This window comes from Sesamum indicum, linkage group LG6 (genome assembly GCF_000512975.1).
Source record: "Sesamum indicum cultivar Zhongzhi No. 13 linkage group LG6, S_indicum_v1.0, whole genome shotgun sequence".
Classification (NCBI taxonomy): domain Eukaryota; kingdom Viridiplantae; phylum Streptophyta; class Magnoliopsida; order Lamiales; family Pedaliaceae; genus Sesamum; species Sesamum indicum.
In genome coordinates, this window is record NC_026150.1 from 2,206,049 (window position 1) to 2,226,177 (window position 20,129).

Genomic DNA, 20,129 nt, shown 5'->3' on the forward strand with positions numbered 1-20,129 from the left:
TCATGAAAATAAATAAATTTTGCAAAGTAATTATGATAAAAATAAATATTCATGCAACTTGCTACTTATGAAATAAAGCGGAATGATTTTTACAAAATTCTAGCAAATGAAGATGATGTGTAAAATAAGTCCACCTAAGTAATTAAATTCAACTTATCACAATTTTTATCAAATAAATCAACTTTTCACCCTATTATACCAGATAAAATATAAATGACTTTCTATATTAACAAAACCAGTTGTACTTCTCACATCCACCCGGACGAAGATCGTTATATTAGATAATCCGTTGTTTGATATTTTTAAACCGTTAATGAAAGATAACACGTGTCAATTTTAGTGATTTATAATTTAGTTGCGTGTTAAAAAAGCCATGCAAGGAAAATATATCGCGTAATGCGGAAAAATATGAAAAAAGAACACCATGTTTGCTCTTTGCATTAAGATGGCAACACTATTGTATGCTATCTTGATAGTTGATAGTAAACAACATTGTACAGTGAGAAAGGTTTACAAGAAATTTATTTTTCTGAAAAACTTTGTTAGATGGGTTTTAACTATTATTAGAACAATGCTGAGAACGTGTTCATCTTCAGTGTACTTCAAACAAACATTTTCATAGTCAAATCCCATCCGATTCCCATAATTATTGATTCTATGGTATCATGAATTAGTCTAGCACATCATCAAATCTTGAAATTGCCAATTCGTCACAAGCATTTTCGGATAATGCTCTAAAATCACAGCACGCTCCGTGGAAACCCTTGTCTTGACCATTTCACATTCCGAGCTCAATATCTCCCAAATCATTAATCGATGCCACTTAAACAAACATTCTCTGAAAAGCTTACGAAATTTCCTACCAAATGAAGAGAACCTCACCACAATATACAAAGTCTAGATCAAATTATTCCCAAATCAATCAAGCACAAAAACACACCTTAGGTCCCCAAAACAGCCAAGTTTGATGCATTCCAATACAAATCCTACTCATCAAGCGTGCACACCGTAGATTAAATTCCATCGCACGGTCCAAATTCAAAATTTCTCCCTAGCCGCAATCCGCGTCAAAAGACTTTCCACCAATCAGCTTCCACCTTCTGGATATGAGCCCCCGGACGCTCACTATTTAAATCCGCGCAACTCTCACTCTCTCAGACTCACTCCAAACCAACAGATGATAATTGGACTCTGTCGTTTCAGTGCATACTGCATAGATCTATAGTCCAGTTTCCTCAAATTCCCAAATCCAGCCCTAACCTAGTTCTTGAAAAGAATTCTCCATGGCCACCACTGAAGAGCCAGTTCTCGTCACTGAGCCTGAGGCAGAGCAGCCGGTCACCGAGGAGCCTGCCAAGGAAGAAAATCCTCCGCCTAAAGCCACCAAATCCAAGAAAGCCGCCGCTCCCAAAGAACCCAAGACGAAAAAGGTCCCTGCGCCCAGAAAGAGGAATGCACCTACTCACCCCCCTTACTTCGAGGTAGTTGTACGATCCGATTCTCGTTAATTGGGTTCTGGTTTTCTTCAATGTGGTCTGAATTTTGTGTGCATGCAGATGATTCAGGAGGCGATCGTTACTCTGAAGGATAGGACGGGATCGAGTCAATATGCCATTACGAAGTTTATTGAGGATAAGCAGAAGAATCTGCCACCCAATTTCAGGAAGCTTTTGCTTGTTCAGTTGAAGAAGCTGGTTGCCAATGGTAAGCTTGTCAAAGTCAAGAGTTCGTTCAAGCTGCCATCTGCCCGTTCTTCCAAACCTGCAGCTGCTGCTGCTGCTTCGCCGGCTAAGAAGAAGTCGGTTCCTGCGGCGAAGCCGAAGCCGAAGCCCAAGGCTGCTGTTAGCAAGGATAAGAAGGCAACCGTCTCAAAAGCCAAGCCGAAAGCTAAGGCGGCCGCCGCCAAACCTAAGGCGTCCGCCGCTGCGAAACCTAAGCCCGCGGCGAAGGCGAAGCCAGCTGCCAAAACTAAGCCGGCTGCTAAGGCAAAGGCTGTGGCTCCTGCTAAGGCCAAGGCGGCGCCGAAGAGGAAGGCTCCAGAAAAGCCAAAGGCAGAGAAGAAACCGCCAGCTAAAGCAGCAAAGACGTCGACGAGGTCAACTCCAGCGAGGAAGGCGGCCGTGAAATCTCCGTCGAAGAAGGCTGCAACGAGGAAGGGGAGGAAGTAGTGATGAGAGGGATAGTTTGGGAAATGATGTTTGTTTGTAGGGATAGAATTGTAAATTAATGATGGGTGTTTTATGGGTGTAGACTGTAGTCGCTTTTAATGCCCACATAGTATGATAGAATCGAATTCTTTTTCTTTTGTCTTTTCTCCATTTTCACCTTTCCTACATATTTTTGGGGGTTTTCTTCTTTAGTTTTTCAGTTTTTAGGGATTCAGAGCAGTGCATGGTTGTACCATATGTTCAAATCTATTTCCGAAATGAATTCAGTAGAGTTTCTAGGAACCCACACTTGTCTACTTTATCAATGTTCACTTCCCTAATTCGCCATTCCTTCGTGATAAAGCTGATTGATTTTGTTATGATGTTTCGCTAGTAACAGATGCGCTAGGGTTTACCCATGGCTGGCATGTTAGTTTTGCTCAGCAGAGTGGGCAGACGGTGCACGCACCCGGGGGCGTAATACAGGACGCGTCATATTCACGTTGCAGGCATGAGGCGGTTGCGTAAGATGAAGTTCTTGGTAGGATGAAGTATGGGATACGACCTTTATATGCAAGGCATTGTACGTGAGCTTATTGGTAAACTCCGCACCTTTTTGTTACTGCCATAGCAAATACTGGAACATGTAGTGGTTGTACTTTATATTTGCTTATATTTTGAGCCCTTGATGAGTGCCTGGTTTTAGAGAGATTGAACAATTGGTCAAGTGTCATTATATGTAGAGTTTGATGGCAACCTATAACTCATGCCATTGTGGTTTTCAGAATGTACTGGGAATTTCTTTGTATTCTTTTATTTTAGTTTTTTGGAGTTCTAGAAGCCACTTTGCAACTCTTTGTTCTGGTGATATTTCATATGGCAATTTGGAACGCGTAATAGGTTAATTGCCGGATTGTGCTATTATGAACTTACTGGAACCTGCTGCTAGAGTCTCAGCATTGATAGATGTGGCTCCTAAGTAAATGTTCTGCGCCTATGTAAACTATTAATGACAATAAAGGTGAACCCCTAAAAATGACGGAAATACTGTCATAATCAACGACTATAACGGTAAAAACCTGAGAAAGACTGTAATACCGTTTCAATTAATGACAAGACAGCTAAAAGTTTAGAAAAAGCAATAATACTGGTAAGATTAATGAGGATACAGCTAAAAGCTAAAGATAACGATAATGCAGTTAAAAATTAACGAAAATATAACTGACAGCCTAAGATTAATGTAACACGTTGCATGCCGAAACGGCTGAAATTGATGATAAGATCTTTATTTCATCTAGTGCATCAATTTAGAAAGTTCGACATATATGTGGTAGTACTTTACTGTAACAATTATGACTTGTGGACGCATGAGATTGAACTTTTAAATATCTACACTGTAGACTCTTGAGAAACTTCATGCTCTCTTTCTAGATCTTTTGCCTAACATGTTTTGAGTTACTTGACTCTCTGCTGAATGAGATGGTCTGACCCTTGTGAATGCAGGGTAAACCTTCTTTTTGGATTCTCCCTAGTAAGTGATGGAGCAATATTTATGGTTCCTGAAATACTAGTTGGTTCATAAAATTTGGAGAAACATGATGACTGCATTCTGAAGTTGGTTTACGGGCTCACAATTGATGGCACTGGGAGTATCATCCAGTATACTTGACACCCTTTGGTGTTCAATCATCGCTGACTTGCCTTACTTTAGTATCATGGTAATGCTTACAACCTTCTCAGGACTAGGAAAGAGTTTGATGTTCTTTTTTCCTCCAAAATGTTCATATCTTCTATGATATTTAGGCGTCTTTTGGTGTTCAATCCATCGGTAACTTGTCTTACTTTAGTATCATGTAAATGCTTATGACCTTCTCTGGACTAGGAAAGAGTTCGATGTTCTCCTTTCCTTCAAAATGTTCATGTTTTATGTCTCGGCATGTGATTACCAGCTAAGCATTTCTAGGATTTTCAACAGACAAATTTCTCTAATTATCTGGCAATCTTCTTCTGGAATTATTTTCATGTTTAGTTTGAGCTCACTGAATGACATGTCTAAAACAAGTAGTCCTTGTTATCATGTGTTTGGCGAAATTGCAAACTTGGTCTCACAAGATTGGTACCATTTCAGTTTAATCCCTTACTTTACGGGATTTTAATTTTGGCCTCTCCTTCCATTGAAAATGAAGGAGTTAGCCCAAAAACATTGCAACTCAGATAGTTTTTACACTCTGCCATTGAGAGTTAACCGCAAAACACTCATGCACCTCATGTGTCTGTTGACAACTGAAAATGGAGGGGAAAAAAGCACATGTTGCTCACGTGCTGCAGAAAATGAGGTAAAAGAACGGCTAGATTCCCGCATTTCCTCCATTTCTTTCTAATTTGCTCCCTGTTTGCTCAGGGAAAAGGAAAGACAAGTGTAAATTGCTTCTATAGGATGGTTGTGAGGCTTTGGATTTGGAGAAGCAATTAACACTTGTCTTTACGTCGAAGCCTCGCAGCTTTCCATGGAAGAATTTACACTTGCAACTTTAGACATTTGAAGGCTGTAATAGTCTATTTTGTTTCGGTTTTGGTTGCAAGCTTTTGAAGGTTTTGTGTCTTCTTTCCTTTTGCCTGAGCACACAGAACAAATATGAGAGAAATGGAGGAAATTAGGGATTCTTTCCCTTTTAAGCAGTTTCTTTTCACTCCTTTTCTGCAGCACACAACAATACATGCCCTTTTTTCCTCCATTTTCAGCTGTTAACGAACATGTGAGGTGCACTTGTGTTTTGCCGTTAACTCTTAACGGGAGGGTGAGAAGAACCTGAATTGCAATGATTTTGGGCTGAGTCTGCCTTTTTTTAATGGAACCAGGGGTCAAAATTGTAATCCCATAAAGCGAGGGATTAAATTTGAAATAGCCCAATCTTGTTGGACCAAGTTTGCAATTTTGCCTCATGTGTCTGATTGACACTTGATTGCCTGCTAAGTGAGACATGGACAAAAGTCACTTGTACACATTCTAGTGCATAAAGGTCTACTAAACTCATTCTTCTGCTTGAAATTTTCATCTTAATTGCCATCTTAAACCAATTCTGTTGATTTTCTCAATATGTTCAGACACACAGTAACTGGACTTCTTATTTGCAAATGCAGTTGAAAACTGCATCTCAAAATATGGTTCAGAATCTATTCTGTATTTAGCAATCTTGACAAGATACAACAGCACAGAGTTCATTCTTTTATTTTTGTTCATGTCTTGTGTCTCTGTTGGATTTACTACCAAGTGATGCTTCATCAGTTATATCCATTTCTAGTGTACACATGTGTTGCTTTTTAATCAAACATAGAGAAATCATCCAATACTTTAACTAATTCGTCATGTTTAGGGGTCTACACAAGTAAAGGACTTGTAAATAGGGGAGCTGATTCTTGTACGAAGATTGATAGCTAAAAACAAGCATAGTAAATTTCCTGTTTTTATGAGAATGTCTTTTGTGGAAACAATGATATATCCAGTTATAGCCCCTCCGGGATGTAAAATATATCTCTTGTAACCATCCTCAGTCAGATTGAACACTTTCTACAAGTTTTTCATGAATGTAAATGCTGTTGTTCTGCTGACTAGAGTAGAAAATTAATCCAATTGGAGCAAATTGGCATGCTTCAGCAAATAGCCAGTGGCTTATAACTCTGAAGTTTCTCTCTTAGAGATTTGTATGACACTTTTTTTGTAATTGTATTACCTATTTGGCATTTGCCAATGGATGCCTTCTCACTGCGAGCTGCTGTTTAGATAGCATGAAGTTAAGTGGATGTTGGTTACATATGCTTTTCACATCATTATCGGAAAGATATATGCATTGTTTGTCGAGCATTGCCAACTAATTGGCAGTATGTTGTAAATGCATCTGCAAACCTCTTATGTGATTTTAGCTGCGAGTTGACCCTTATAGCTTTCCTGCGGTAGAAACAAAGACAGATTGTTAGCTTCGGAGATTTTTATCTTTCCAAGACATGAATGATATATCCATATCTTTTCCAAATAAAAATGTAGGACACATATTTTTGAAGTAATTACTTGCTTCCTGGTACACTTTGGAAATAAAGGAAAATTGCTGGCTAATTTTCAGAAAGTTGAGCTTCGTGAACTAAAGTTAAATTGATAATTGTTTAAATCTGAACCTTTGGTAGGTTGCCTAAAAAAATTTTCCAGTCTTTTTCCCATGTGCCTGAATATCTTCTCGCCATTGACTAGTGCTATATGTTTCACATACCTTATTCCTCTAATAACTGCTACATCACAAACAACACCAACCAACTCTATTCTGTATGGTCTTCTCTGTTACTGAAAACTGTTCTATTTGGATGTCTGAAACTTGTTATTGCACTAAGTTTATAACCATCTGGGATGCCTGATGTTCTTTTCATTTCCATGACAGGGCAACTTACCTCTTTGCTGCCATGATAATGTGCTTAAGCTTCTTTTCGGCTCGCTTTCAGCACCCAGCTCCTGAATGTACTTGTTGGAAGAATGTTAATATTTCGTAAGAAGTACATTTTCTTGTTTGGATCAAAATAGAGGTCGATGAGAACTTAAAGACATGCCTGACTGAGCATATACGAAGCATGTCTCCAGTGAAATGCAGAGTAACCGAGGCTACGTCTCTCCAGCCCTTCCACCAGCTTGATGAATAGGGAATTACAAGCTGGTTCATTCGCAAAATAAGCGTACATGTTGTCTTCAGACCCTCAGCTTGTCCAATGTAATCAGAAGCCAACTTGCAGAGATTTGGGCATTCTCTTCTATCACCAAACCCCAAATGTCTGGCTGCTCGTGTACATGCAGAAACACAGGACACACTGTTAAGGATCTAAATGATGTCCATGTCTAGACATCCATGTAAGGTGTGTAAGATGCAATTTTCTTCTAGTTGGTTTTTGTTGACCGTATACAAAGGATTCAATTACGTATACAATTACCTACATAGTGAGAGAACCTTTCAATGCTCAAGACTTGGTCAGTCGCAACTTTTATATCGGTAATGATCCATTGATCTCGAATTTTCTTGAGGAGATAATGCGTTGCCGCTGCCATGACTAATAACGCTACAAGGATCTGCGTATATGTGAGTTTGGTGTTGGCATTGATATAATCTGGTGAAAGAAGATAATAGAGTCATAGATTATTCATGTAAATGATTATGTCATGCTTTTTCACAGGAAAAATGTTGTTTAGTGCAACATTGATGAAGTGGAGAATTTACCTCTCTGCATGTCTCAGTTATGGGAGGAGGAGAAAGAGAACTTTCCTGTTACATTGGAGAATTGGATGTACTCCCTTTCTTGCGAATTTTGGTATGAATGTTCCAATCTTTTCTATTTTGCTCCGAATTTGGTGTGGAATATTGAGCTCTTAATAGCATTATATGGTGCAATACGGAACTGTGAGTACGATTTTTTTCGGACAGTATGAAAAACTTTTCGGGTCATAATAGATAATACTAAATGAAATGCAGACTCATCAGATATTTGATATTTACAACATTATGTACATTTATACAAATATTATATCCACATTAATTTAAATCATTGCATTTATTGCAGTTTATTTGTCAACTTTATGGCATGGATTTAAATCGGATTATGGCCTGCGCAACTGATTTTAACCCTGACTGTGGATATCAACATGTCCTCTGATATTTTATGCAATTGCAGAAATGCATAATCTAAAACGGGTCTTCGCCAATTCGGAATGAGACAAAATATTTCAGAATTGCCAGATACTCGGAATATGAGCTTGCATCAGATCTTCTATAAATTGCTTACTAGCCTAGATTGGAAACCTACACTTCATGCAGTATGTCATTAGTTGGCACAGACGATATAATACGGTTGTGCAAACATCACCTATTTTCATACGGAAGAGATACCGAATGTGGATATGGGAATAGTACAACAATATAACACGTCATTTCTGTTGTCGTCTACTAACAGGCGTGTGGGAAACGGGTATCAATCTGGATATGCACCTACATTGTAAATTGTGGTATGTTATCTAATAAAATATACTTTATTTCAAACACGTTTTCTTTCACATTAAAACTTATTATTTTCTACATTCTTAAGTCTGAATAGCTTTAATCCCTCCAATTAAGTTGTCAACCTAGACCATAGGATACGGAAGGGTACATTGTACTGATTTGAGAAAACATTTCAAAATTTTGTTGAGTTCATCAATCAGATTCAACAAAATGCAACGACATCTGAGAATGCCCCTGGCATGCCCCACAAGCAAAGAAGAAGTTGTAATCGAATGTCTATTGATTTAGTTGAACGTGATACTGTTGAGGTGGATATAATTGGTCCTTCTACAGCGTATACACCTCAAGATTCCTACGTGCCTCAACCGCCACAAGATAATTGGTTTGAATCAGCTCTATATATGTCAAGACATTGCAGAAGCTTATTTTTACACGATCCTGACCTTGATCTTGGCATTAATCAATCATATGCACTTGGATATAACATTTCATCAATTCTAATTCCATAATTTAATGTGTATCGGGATTATATAGAGTCTAGTTCTGCAACATCATTAAGTTGGTTACACATTAATGCCGGTGATGATGATAATGATGGACAAAATGAGTCAACACAAGATGTGGGTGATGAAATAAGAAGATGCCGGCGCCAAGGCCACCGACATAATTGTGGAACGGGCAGACATTTTTAATAGTTATAATTATTGTAATATTTGTAACAATTGATAATTTTTTTTAATTAATAAATTTTTAATGTTGACTATAATTAGAAAAATATTTGAATTTATAATTAAATAATTGTAACATATAATAATTTATATAATATTTATAAAAAAACTTGAGTCGTGGACAACCTTAAAAAAAAGAATCTTCAAGTCCACGGCCTGTAATAAAAATATTATAATTTTAAAAAAATAATATTTTTATTATAAATTTTTATAATATTTAAGTAAATAAGTCGGATTAATCTATTCTAAAGTATAAATAAAGCAATAATATCGACTTGCATGCATGCAACAAACTGATAATACAAGTGCATAATGTTACATTTTTTATATTTAGAAATAAGAAGACTTCTTGAATTTACCATACAATAAAACGACAATTTTTACATAAAAACAATACGCATACAGGAAAACTTTTATAAATTATTAATATCGGATCACGTAATTTTATTAATTTAAAGAGATTTTTTATGATTTAACGAACTTACATTATTCATCATGAATAAAACATATTGAGGATGAAATTGAAAATGATAGCATGCCTTTGCGACCAATTACGCATAAGAAACCACTCATAGCCGCAACAAGGATTCGCAGTTTTTTGTTGCAGTATGATAATAAACACCAGAGCTCTTGAATGCAGTAAGAAAAGTTAGAGATGAAATATGGCTAGATTTAAGTTTTAAAGAGAAGCAAACAATAATAGAATTATATTTTACTAAGTTGTTCTTTTTTTTATGGAATTATTAATTTATAATATTGAGGGAACCATAAATTTGGACCGTAGATTGATCAAATCTAAGGATTATCAAATAAGGACATAAATGCTGTTTAAAATTTTAAATTTAAAAAAATAAGAAAGGGGGCATGCGATTCACAAAACACATTGGGGGAGGGTAAATTGCTCTATTCTGATAACACAGAGAAGTAAATTGCTATTTTATTTTTTATATGGGAGTAAATTGCTCGTCTCTATTAACACAGGGGGTAAATTGTATTTAACCCATTAAATAAGTATGATGCTTTTTGCAACAAAATTATGTTAATTATTAAATAAAACATGCACTATTTCTAGGTGTACTTTACTGAATTTGGTTTTATTTATATTCTTTTTTCTTCGTAGTTGTTGTAGTGAATAATTATATAGTTGCAAAAGAACAAAGCATAAACATAAGGGCGTGAGGAAATGATGTTTGATTATCGTAACATTTTCAATGTTGATGAAACAATGATAACCTAAACTTACAATGGAGGAAAAATCATGACAATGAACAATGTGTTCCGTAGTAATTAACATGGAAATAAGATGAGATTGCAAGTGTCAAAGATAAGACAATATTTTGTTCAATTGTTTCATGTAGTGCAAAATGCACAACATGTTGTTAGAAAAAGAATTCCACCAGAACCTAAGAATGATTTTCGATTTCAAATGTTGCTCTTTTTCAAGTTAATTCAAGGCCGGGAAGATAACTTGCCTGTTCTTCCATAAGACAACATAATTCATATTGTTCCTCAAATTTATAAAGACAATATTGTTTTTGCCTCGTATGTTAAATTGATCACAATGGTCTGCAATTTTGGCACTCATACACGTATTAATACAAAATAGTTTTTAAAGCATTGATCTTCATCGTCTCTAAGAAAAGTTTGAGTAGCTATATCCCATTTAATTTTGTTGTTTTGTATGACATAACGGCAAAGTTTATTTAGTTTCTAGAATTGGAGGTACGGGCTAGAGGCAAATTCCATCGGGACAATGAATTTTGTGATACTTAATTTTGAACAGTGAAGTTTTTATTTCCATAATTTATAAATATTTATGCCTGAAGTCCAATATAATTATAATTGGCAACCACTTATTAATGTGAAATTCATTTGTCTTGGTTGTATGTTTGTTTATTATATTGTTTTATCTTTTAACAACATGTGCAATTTATATCCAATTTTTTGGCAAACATAATGTGTTCAAAACTTCAAAGAATGTACAAAAATAATACTTTGGGAAATAGTATATGAGTTCTTTTTATACTTGTTAAATACTTTTATATTTTGTGTGTGTTAGCAAATAAAATCAATGTACAATTTTCTTAACAAGATACATTCTTGTGAAGTTGATTTAGTCCATTGATTAGACTAAATTCATGCTTTTACAATTTAGGAAAGTTCTCGAGTGGTTTAATTTGGTAATTATAGTGATTTAATGAGAGCAGAGTGTGCAGATTTAATATGAGTTTGTTGCCTTATCATTTTTAAAATATTACCAAGTAAAAACTTATAAAATACTGAATTTATATGTAAAAGACGATACTTACCAAGAATCGAGAATGCCTCATTAATCGCAATGAGTTGTATAACTTTGACATTTACACATGTCCATGGAGCATTGATTCATGAAAGTAAATAAATTTTGCAAAGTAAATATAATAAAGATAAATACATCCAAAAAACTTGCCATTTATGAAATAAAATGGAATGGTTTTTTTTTTTTTAAAAGTTATAGCAAATGAAGATGATGTGTAAAGTAAGTCCTCACAAATAATTAAATTAAACTTATTGCAATTTTTATCGAGTAAATTTGTAACTTTTAAGTCTATTATACCATATCAGGTATAAATGACTTCCTATATTAACAAACCTTATTGTACTTTTCACGCCGATCAGTACGGATAAAGATCGTTATAATAGATAATTCGTTGTTAGATATTTCGAATCATTATTGAAAGATAACATGTGTCAATATTAGTAATTTATAACTTCATTTTATGTTACAAAAGTCATGCAAGTAAAATCCGTCATGCACCGGGGAAAAAAGACCACCACGTTAGCTCTTTACATTGTATTGGCAACAATGTTGTACACTATCATAATAGTTGATAATAAACAACATTTTACAATGAGAAACTTTTACAAGAAATTGATTTTTCTGAAAAACTTTGCTACATGAGCTTTAACTATTATTAGAACAATGCTAAGAACGTGTTCATCTTCATTGCACTTCAAACAAACATTTTTGTAGTCAAATCCCACCCGATTTCTACGATTCTTGATTCTATAATCTCATGAATTAACCTAGTACGTCATCAAATCTTGAAAATGCCATTTCGTTTCAAGCATTTGTGCATAATGCTCTAAAATCGCAGCACGCTCCGTGGAAACCCTCGTCTTGACCACTTCACATTCCGAGCTCAATATTTCTCAAACCATTAACCGACGCTACTTAAACAAACATTCTCCGAAAAGCTTACGAAATCTCCTACAAAATGAAGAAAACCTCATCACAATATACAAAGTCTAGATCAAGTTATTCCCAAATCAATCAAGCACAAAAGCACACCTTAGGCCCCCAAAACAGCCAAGTTTGATGCGTTCCAATCCAAATCCTACTCATCAAGCGTGCACAACGTAGATTAAATTCCATCGCACGGTCCAAATTCAAAATTTCTCCACAGCCGCGATCCGCGTCAATAGACTTTCCACCAATCAGCTTCCATCTTCTGGATATGAGCCCCCGGACGCTCACTATTTAAATTCGCCCAACTTTCTCTCTCAGACTCACTCCAAACCAACAGATGATAATTGGACTCTATCGTTTCAGTGCATAGATCTATAGTCCAGTTTCCTCAAGTTCCAAACCCTAGCCCTAACCTAGTTCTTGGAAAGAATTCTCCATGGCCACAACTGAAGAGCCAGTTCTCGTCACTGAGCCTGAGGCAGAGCAGCCGGTCACCGAGGAGCCTGCCAAGGAAGAAAATCCTCCGCCTAAAGCCACCAAAACCAAGAAAGCCGCCGCTCCCAAAGAACCCAAGACGAAAAAGGTTCCTGCGCCCAGAAAGAGGAATGCACCTACTCACCCTCCTTACTTCGAGGTAGTTGTATGATCCAATTCTCGTTAATTGGGTTCTGATTTTCTTCAATGTGGTCTGAATTTTTTGTGTGCATGCAGATGATTCAGGAGGCGATCGTTACTCTGAAGGATAGGACCGGATCGAGTCAGTACGCGATTACGAAGTTCATTGAGGATAAACAGAAGAATCTGCCACCCAATTTCAGGAAGCTTTTGCTTGTTCAGTTGAAGAAGCTGGTCGCCAATGGTAAGCTTGTCAAGGTCAAGAGTTCGTTCAAGCTGCCATCTGCTCGGTCTTCCAAGCCTGCTGTTGCAGTTGCTTCGCCGGCTAAGAAGAAGTCGGTTCCTGCGGCGAAGCCGAAGGCGAAGCCCAAGGCTGCTGCTAGCAAGGATAAGAAGGCAACCGTTTCAAAAGCCAAGCCGAAGCCTAAAGCGGCAGCTGCAAAACCTAAAAGGCTGCTGTTAGCAAGGATAAGAAGGCAACCGTCTCAAAAGCCAAGCCGAAAGCTAAGGCGGCCGCCGCTAAACCTAAGGCGTCCGCCGCTGCGAAACCTAAGCCCGCGGCGAAGGCGAAGCCAGCTGCCAAAACTAAGCCGGCTGCTAAGGCAAAGGCTGTGGCTCCTGCTAAGGCCAAGGCGGCGCCGAAGAGGAAGGCTCCAGAAAAGCCAAAGGCAGAGAAGAAACCGCCAGCTAAAGCAGCAAAGACGTCGACGAGGTCAACTCCAGCAAGGAAGGCGGCGGCGACGGCGGCGGCAAAGAAAGCTCCCGCGACGAAGAAGGCGACACCCGCCAAGAAGCCTGCGGCGAAGAGCGTTAAGCCAAAAACGGTTAAGTCTCCGGCGAAGAAGGCTGGGGCGAAGAAGGGGAGGAAGTAGTGATGAGAGGGGTTTTTTTGGGGAATGATGTTTGTTTGTAGGGATAGAATTGTAAATTAAGGATGGGTCTTTTATGGGTGTAGACTGTATTCGCTTTTAATGCCCACAAAGTATGATAGAATCGGATTCTTTTTCTTTCTTCTTTTCTCTTTTTTTCACCTTTCCTACATATTTTTGGGGGTTTTCTTCTTTGATTTTCTGTCTTTAGGGATTTGGAGCAGTGCATGGTTGTACAATATGTTCAAATCTATTTCTGAAATGAATTCAGTAGAGTTTCTCGGAACCTTCACTCGTCTACTTTTGCATTGTTCGTTTCCCTAATTCGCCATTCCTGCGTATTAAAGCTGATTGATTGTTTGTTATGATGTTCCTCTAGTAACATCTGCGCTAGGGTTTACCCGTGGCCGGCGTTGCACGTTAGTTTTGCTCAGCAGAGTGGGCAGACGGTGCACGCACCCGGGGTCGTAATGCAGGACGCGTCATATTCACGTTGCAAGCATGAGCCGGTTGCGTGAGATGAAGTTCTCGGTAGGATGAAGTATGGGATACGAGCTTTATACGCAAGGCATTGCACGTCAGCTTATGGGTAAACTCCGCACTTTTTGGTTATTGCCATAGCAAAAACTGGAACATGTAATGGTTGTACATTTTATTTGCTGGATTATATTTTGAGCCCTTGATGAGTGCCTCGTTTTAAAGAGATTGCACAATTCGTCAAGTGTAAAAATAATAGAGACAGTTTGAGGGCAACCTATAACTCAAGCCATTGTGAATTTTCAAATTGTACTGGGAATTTGTTTGTATTCTTTTATTTTATTTTAGTTTTTTGGAGTTCTGGAATCCACTTTGCAACTCCTGTTCTGTTTACTGGTGATATTTCATATGGCAATTTGGAATAAGTAATAGGTTAATTGCTGGATTGTGCTATTATGAACTGTTACTGGAACCTGCTGCTAGAGTCTCAGCATTCATAGATGTATCTCTTAAGGTAATGTGCTTTGGCTATATAAACTATTTATGACAATGCAGGTTTACCCATAAAAATGACGGTAATACTGTTATAATTAACGACTATAATGGTAAAAGCCTGAGAAAGATGGCTATACTGCTGAAATTAATGACAAGACAGCTAAAAGCTTAGAAAAAGCAACAGTACTTGTAAGATTAATGATAATACAGCTAAAGCTAAAGATGACAATAATACCGTTATAAATCAAAGAAAATATAACTGAGCCTAAAATAATGTAACACGTTGCAGCCAAAACAGCTGAAATTGATGATAAGATCTTGAATGCATCTGGTCAATCAATTTTAGAAAGTTTGACATATATGTGGTAGTACTTAGGTAGTGTTTACTGTAACAATTATGACGTGGACGCATGAAATTGAACTATTAAATATCTACATTGTAGATTCTTGACAAACTTCATGTTTTCTTTCTAGATCTTTTTCCTAACACGTTTTGAGTTACTTGACTGTCTGCTGAATAAGATGGCCTGACTCTTGTTAATGCAGGGTAAATCCAATTTTTGTAGATTCTCCCTAGTAAGTGATGGCGCAATGTTTATTGGTGCCTGGACTACTAGTGGTTCACAAAATTTGGAGGAACATGATGACTGCATTCTGAAGATGATTTACGGGCTCACAATTGATGGTACTGGGAGTATAATGATTCAAAATCTCACATCATTCAGTATATTTTGACATCGTTTGGTGTTCAATCATCTTGAACTTGCCTTACATTAGTATCATGCTAATGCTTACAGCATCCTCGAGACTTGGAAAGAGTTTGATGTTCTTTTTTCCTCCAAAATGCTCTTATCTTCTAGAATATTTAGGCATCTTTTGGTGTTTAATCATCACTAACTTACCTTACTTTAGTATCATGTAAATGCTTACCACTTTCTCTGGACTAGGAAAGTGTTCGATGTTATTTTTCGGCACGTGATTACCCAATAAGCATTTCTTGGATTTTGAACAGACAAGTTTCTGTAATTATCTGGTGATCTTCCTTTCCTCTGGTGTTCTAACTGTATTTCCATGTTTAGTCTGAGCTCACTGAATGACATGTCTAAAATAAATAATCCTTGTTATCATGTGTCGGGAAATTCCAAACTTGGTCTCACAAGATTGGGACCATTTCAATTTAATCCCTTACTTTACGGGATTTTAATTTTGGCCTCTCCTTTCATTAAAAATGAAGGAGTTAGCCCAAAAACAGTGCCATTCACGACCTTTCACACTCCGCCGTCCAGAGTTAACGGCAGAACACTCATGCACCTCACATGTGTGTTGACATTTGAAAATGGAGGGAAAAAAAGCACATGTTTCTCATGTGATGCAGAACTTGAGGGAAAAGAATGGCTAGATTCCCGCATTTCCTCCACTTCTCTATGATTCGCTCTGTGACAAGTGTAAATTGCTTATGTGGGAGAGCTGTGAGGCTTCAGACTCGGAGACAAGCAATTTACACTTGTCTTTACGTCTGAAGCCTTGTAGCTTCCCATAGAAGAATTTTACACTTGTAACTTTAGACATTTGAAGGCTGTAATACTCTCTTTTCCTTCGGCTTTGGTTGCAAGATTTTGAAGGTTTATGCCTTCTTTCCTTTTGCATGAGAAAACAGAGAGCAAATCAGAGAGAAATGGAGGAAATTAGGATTCTTTTCTTCTTTTCTTTTCCCTCCTTTCTTGCAGTACGCAACAACATGTGCTCTTTTTCTCTCCATTTTCAGCTATTAATGAACATGTGAGGTGCACTTGTGTTTTGCCATTAACTCTTAATGAGAGTCTGAGAAGGACCTGAAATAGTAACGTTTTTGGGCTAACTCCGCCAGTTTAATGGAAGTAGGGGTCAAAATTAAAATCCCATATAGTGAGGGATTAAATTTGAAATAGCCTCATGTGTCTCATTGAGACTTGACCTGCTACATGAGACGTGGATAAAAGTCACTTGTAAACATTCTAGTCTTGTGCATAAAAGGTTCACTAAACTCATTCTTCTGCTTGAAATTTTCATCTCAATAGCCATCGTAAACCAATTCTGTTGATTTTCTCAATGTGTTCGGACTCATAATAACTGGACTCTTATTTGCAAATGCAGATGAAAACTGCATCTCAAAATACAGTCCAGAATCCATTCCATATTTAGCAATGTTGGCAGGATACAGATTAAAGGAACGGTACAAAGTTCATTCTTTTATTTTTGTTCATGTTATGGCACCTTGAGCTGCTAGCCTTCCTTTTATATTTTCTGGTACTTGTGTAGCCTGACCTTTTATATGTCGAAGGATCTTCAGCTGTCCTGATAGATATGCGCCAGAAATCCAAATAACATTATTTTGGCGCATCATGTCAAGAATGTATTGTAAATATCTCCCCACAGCTTTTTCCTGTTGTTTATTCTTGTCTTTCTTGGCTACATTTTCTTCAGTCGATTCCTGTGAGGTTTGCTAACCTAGGCTGACATTATATGATGTTCTCTTACAATATCCAAACTTTCCATCTCTCTCACGACACACACACACACACACACTTTCCATTGTGTTTTGCTTTTAGAAGAGAAACAAGGGAAATCCACCTCAGGTAAGTTGATCACAGCCAGGCTTCTTTTCTTTGTTTCATTCATGAAAAATATATGTGAAACTCTTCCCTTTGCACGCATTTATGGTCTTGTGTCTCTGTTGGATTTACTACCAAGTGATGCTTCATCAGTAATATCCGTTTCTGGTGTACGCATGAGTTGCTTTTTAATCAAACATAGAAAAATCATCAAATACTTCTTTAACTAATTCGACATGTTTTAGGGGTCTACACATAGTGAAGGACTTGTAAATAGGGAGCTGATTCTTATATGAAGATCGATAGCTAAAAACAAGCATAGTATATTTCCTGTTTTTATGAGAATTTTTGTGGAAACAATGATATATCCAGTTAAATCCCCTCCGAGATGTATCTCTTGTAACCATCCTCAGTCGGATGGAACACTTTCTGCAAGTTTGTCATGAATGTAAATGCTGTTGTTCTGTTGACTAGAGTAGAAAATCAATCCAGTTGAAGCAAATTGGCACGTTTCAGCAAATAGCCAGTGGCTTATAACTCGGAGGTTTCTCTCTTAGAAAATTTGTATGACACTTTATATGTAATTGTATTACCTATTTGCCAAAGGATGTCCTCTCACTTCGAGCTGCTGTTCGGATAGCATGAAGTTAAAAGTGGAAATTGGTTACATATGCTTTTCACATCATTTGAAAAGATTTATGCATTTTTTGAGCAACTTTGTGATTTAGGTGTCCATAATTTGTTAAACACAGCTACTAGATGCAAGAGTAGCACTCTAGGATAAGTACATTTTCCAGCATAGCTCAGGTTGATCTACAGATTGTTTATTCTTCTATTCTTTCCCTTTCTTAAAGGCTTCTTTCAGTTGTTTGAAACTTTTGAGTCTAGGTTGGAAGTTAACGTCCATTCTCTCCTGAGATTGTTAGTTATCTTTTGGGATAATTACACCGCCCTCTCCTCAAGTTTGGTGTAATTTCACGTAGACCTCTTGTAGTTTAGGAAATTATACCTAGTACCTCTGACGTTTGTTTGTGTCCAACAAATAGATTAATCTGGTAGTAGAATTCACGGAATTTGCTGGCATCAAGAAAAGAAGTTGAATCAAAATCTATATTTACCCCCCCCATTGACTTATTGTACTTCGAATAAATTTTTTTTTGACCAAATGACCCTTATACCTTAATAATTAATTTAATTACAAGTACCTCCTAATGTGCATTAGTGTGTCAAGATTTGTTTGATCTACAGTGAGTCTCTAATATATCAATCGGAGTTTCATCGTTTTTGCTAATGTCAGCAATTTCTGTGAATTTTATTAACGGATAGATCTATCTGTTAGATGGAAACAAACGTCAGGGATACTAGATGTAATTTCCTAAACCACAGGGGTACATGTAATTACATTAAACTATGGGAAGACAGTGTGACTATGCCTTATCTTTCTCCTCCTTGTGTGCTATTTTAACTTGTTTGAGATTGTGAAGTCTCTGCTCGGTTATCATAATCTCCAGGAAGATGAAATTCGAAGTTCAGTTTCTAATTTGGTTTTGTGCATGCAAATGAACACCTAATGTTGGTTTAGGGAATGTGACATCATATCCATGCAGCCTCCTTGGACATGTGCATCATTGATGAACTAAACTTGGTTCAAGAACTATGGTTTAATAAATTTTTAAAATAGGTTTAATTACACTTAGACTTTCTTTGAAAATGCGAAATTGAACTCTCCTTAAAAAACTTTATAAATTACACTTGCACTCCCTTCAAGAAGTTTCCCTTTGCAACTATACTCCTCTTCCATTACTTCAACAAAAAAAATTTACATAAATTTCCAATTTACCTCTCATTCAACATTTACATGGATACCCTTGGACATCCTCCTCAGGTATCTGCTTTGTGCATGAACTAAACTTGGTTCAAGACCTATGGTTTAATAAGATAAAAAATATCAAAAGGTCAAGTATCTTAACATCTATGACCTCAACAGTTCTGACTGACAACCAAAATTTTGGGAAAGATAAATAAATTGGAACTACATGGTTTTTAGATGTCCTTAACATTATTTTATATATGGTTTTATTGCACCTTTTGATTTTTTGACTGTGAGATAATCATCTTGGTTATACATCAGGTGCTGGTGCTTGCTCATAAGAGGTAGACATCAACTTTGATTCTTGTATGGAATTTTTTCCCCTGTTTAAACCTCTCTAGGGGGCGGATTCTCCATCCTTTTAGGAGTCCTTTCTAGAAGGCCCTCTTATGTAGGTGGTATTATCAGCAGGTTGAATGGGTACAAAGCAAAGATAATATTTATGCAACCAGTGGCTACATCAATGTAACTTATATATGTGAAGATTGAGGAAATAAGCCCCATATTGATTATTGAAGTAAAGAAGCCTGAAACAGAGCTTAAGGTCAGTTCTCAACTGTATTATTAGGAATTGGAATGTATTTACTCTATAAATTGATTATTTTGTGCAAAAATAAGAAAAAATTGGTTTGTCGACAGAGTAATTTCAGAAATCTGAGTGTTACAATATACTCTGCTACATTGGGTAACTATGCTATCCTATCTGAACATCTTTAATCAACTGCCTTTGCTTCATTGATGTGACTTTCTCGTGATGTGTACTCTAGGGTAGCTATTCAATTTATGTGACCTAATACTTGTCAATCATATCTCATTAGGTTCAATATAGTAACAATGACTTTCAGAATGTTGCTGTAGTTTTTGTTTTAGTTATTGTTTGTTGATTATTAACAGTCTGGCACTTATGGAACATTAGTTTCACTGCCTATTATGATTTCTACTTCAAATAACCCTTGGAGTTTGTAACCTCTCTTCGTCACATATAAAACTAGTGAAGTTAAATCCAGGGGTTTTGCTGCTGAGTATATGAGAGCCCGTCAAAATATTTTTCACCTCTCATGTCTAGTTGCATGTAAGAA

General features: G+C 36.9%; 1 protein-coding gene and 2 long non-coding RNA genes across 6 annotated transcripts; 2 read left to right on the plus strand and 1 right to left on the minus strand.

Annotated features, from left to right (window-relative positions):
- On the plus strand, positions 1,146-13,784 carry LOC105163385 (histone H1). 2 transcript variants are annotated; one of them, XM_011081702.2, is made up of 3 exons: positions 1,146-1,481; positions 1,557-1,835; positions 13,201-13,784. In XM_011081702.2, the coding sequence occupies exons 1-3, from the start codon at positions 1,284-1,286 to the stop codon at positions 13,618-13,620; spliced, it is 897 nt and encodes a 298-aa protein (XP_011080004.1). In that variant the 5' UTR covers positions 1,146-1,283; the 3' UTR covers positions 13,621-13,784. The 2 variants fall into 2 exon arrangements, with proteins under 2 accessions (XP_011080004.1, XP_020550326.1); XM_020694667.1 differs by having other exon boundaries at positions 1,557-2,095; positions 13,461-13,758.
- Positions 2,164-8,828, plus strand: LOC105163384. Of its 3 annotated transcripts, none has more exons than XR_002287277.1 (4): positions 2,164-2,746; positions 3,651-3,865; positions 6,575-7,490; positions 7,740-8,828. It is a non-coding gene; the product is annotated as an uncharacterized LOC105163384 (long non-coding RNA). The 3 variants fall into 3 exon arrangements; XR_847917.2 differs by lacking the exon at positions 7,740-8,828 and having other exon boundaries at positions 6,575-7,261; positions 7,356-7,718; XR_847916.2 differs by lacking the exon at positions 7,740-8,828 and having other exon boundaries at positions 6,575-7,718.
- LOC110012139 lies at positions 12,970-13,412 on the minus strand. Its single transcript, XR_002287276.1, has 2 exons — positions 13,274-13,412; positions 12,970-13,193 (listed from the first exon to the last, which is right to left on the minus strand). It is a non-coding gene; the product is annotated as an uncharacterized LOC110012139 (long non-coding RNA).

Excerpts from the sequence above, each read along its gene's own strand:
- LOC105163385 (XM_011081702.2), top strand. The coding sequence starts at position 1,284 with ATGGCCACCACTGAAGAGCCAGTTCTCGTCACTGAGCCTGAGGCAGAG. Across the intron at positions 1,482-1,556 it reads CTCACCCCCCTTACTTCGAG|ATGATTCAGGAGGCGATCGT; the intron begins GTAGTTGTACGA and ends GTGTGCATGCAG. Across the intron at positions 1,836-13,200 it reads AGCCGAAGCCGAAGCCCAAG|GCTGCTGTTAGCAAGGATAA; the intron begins GCTGCTGTTAGC and ends AAAACCTAAAAG.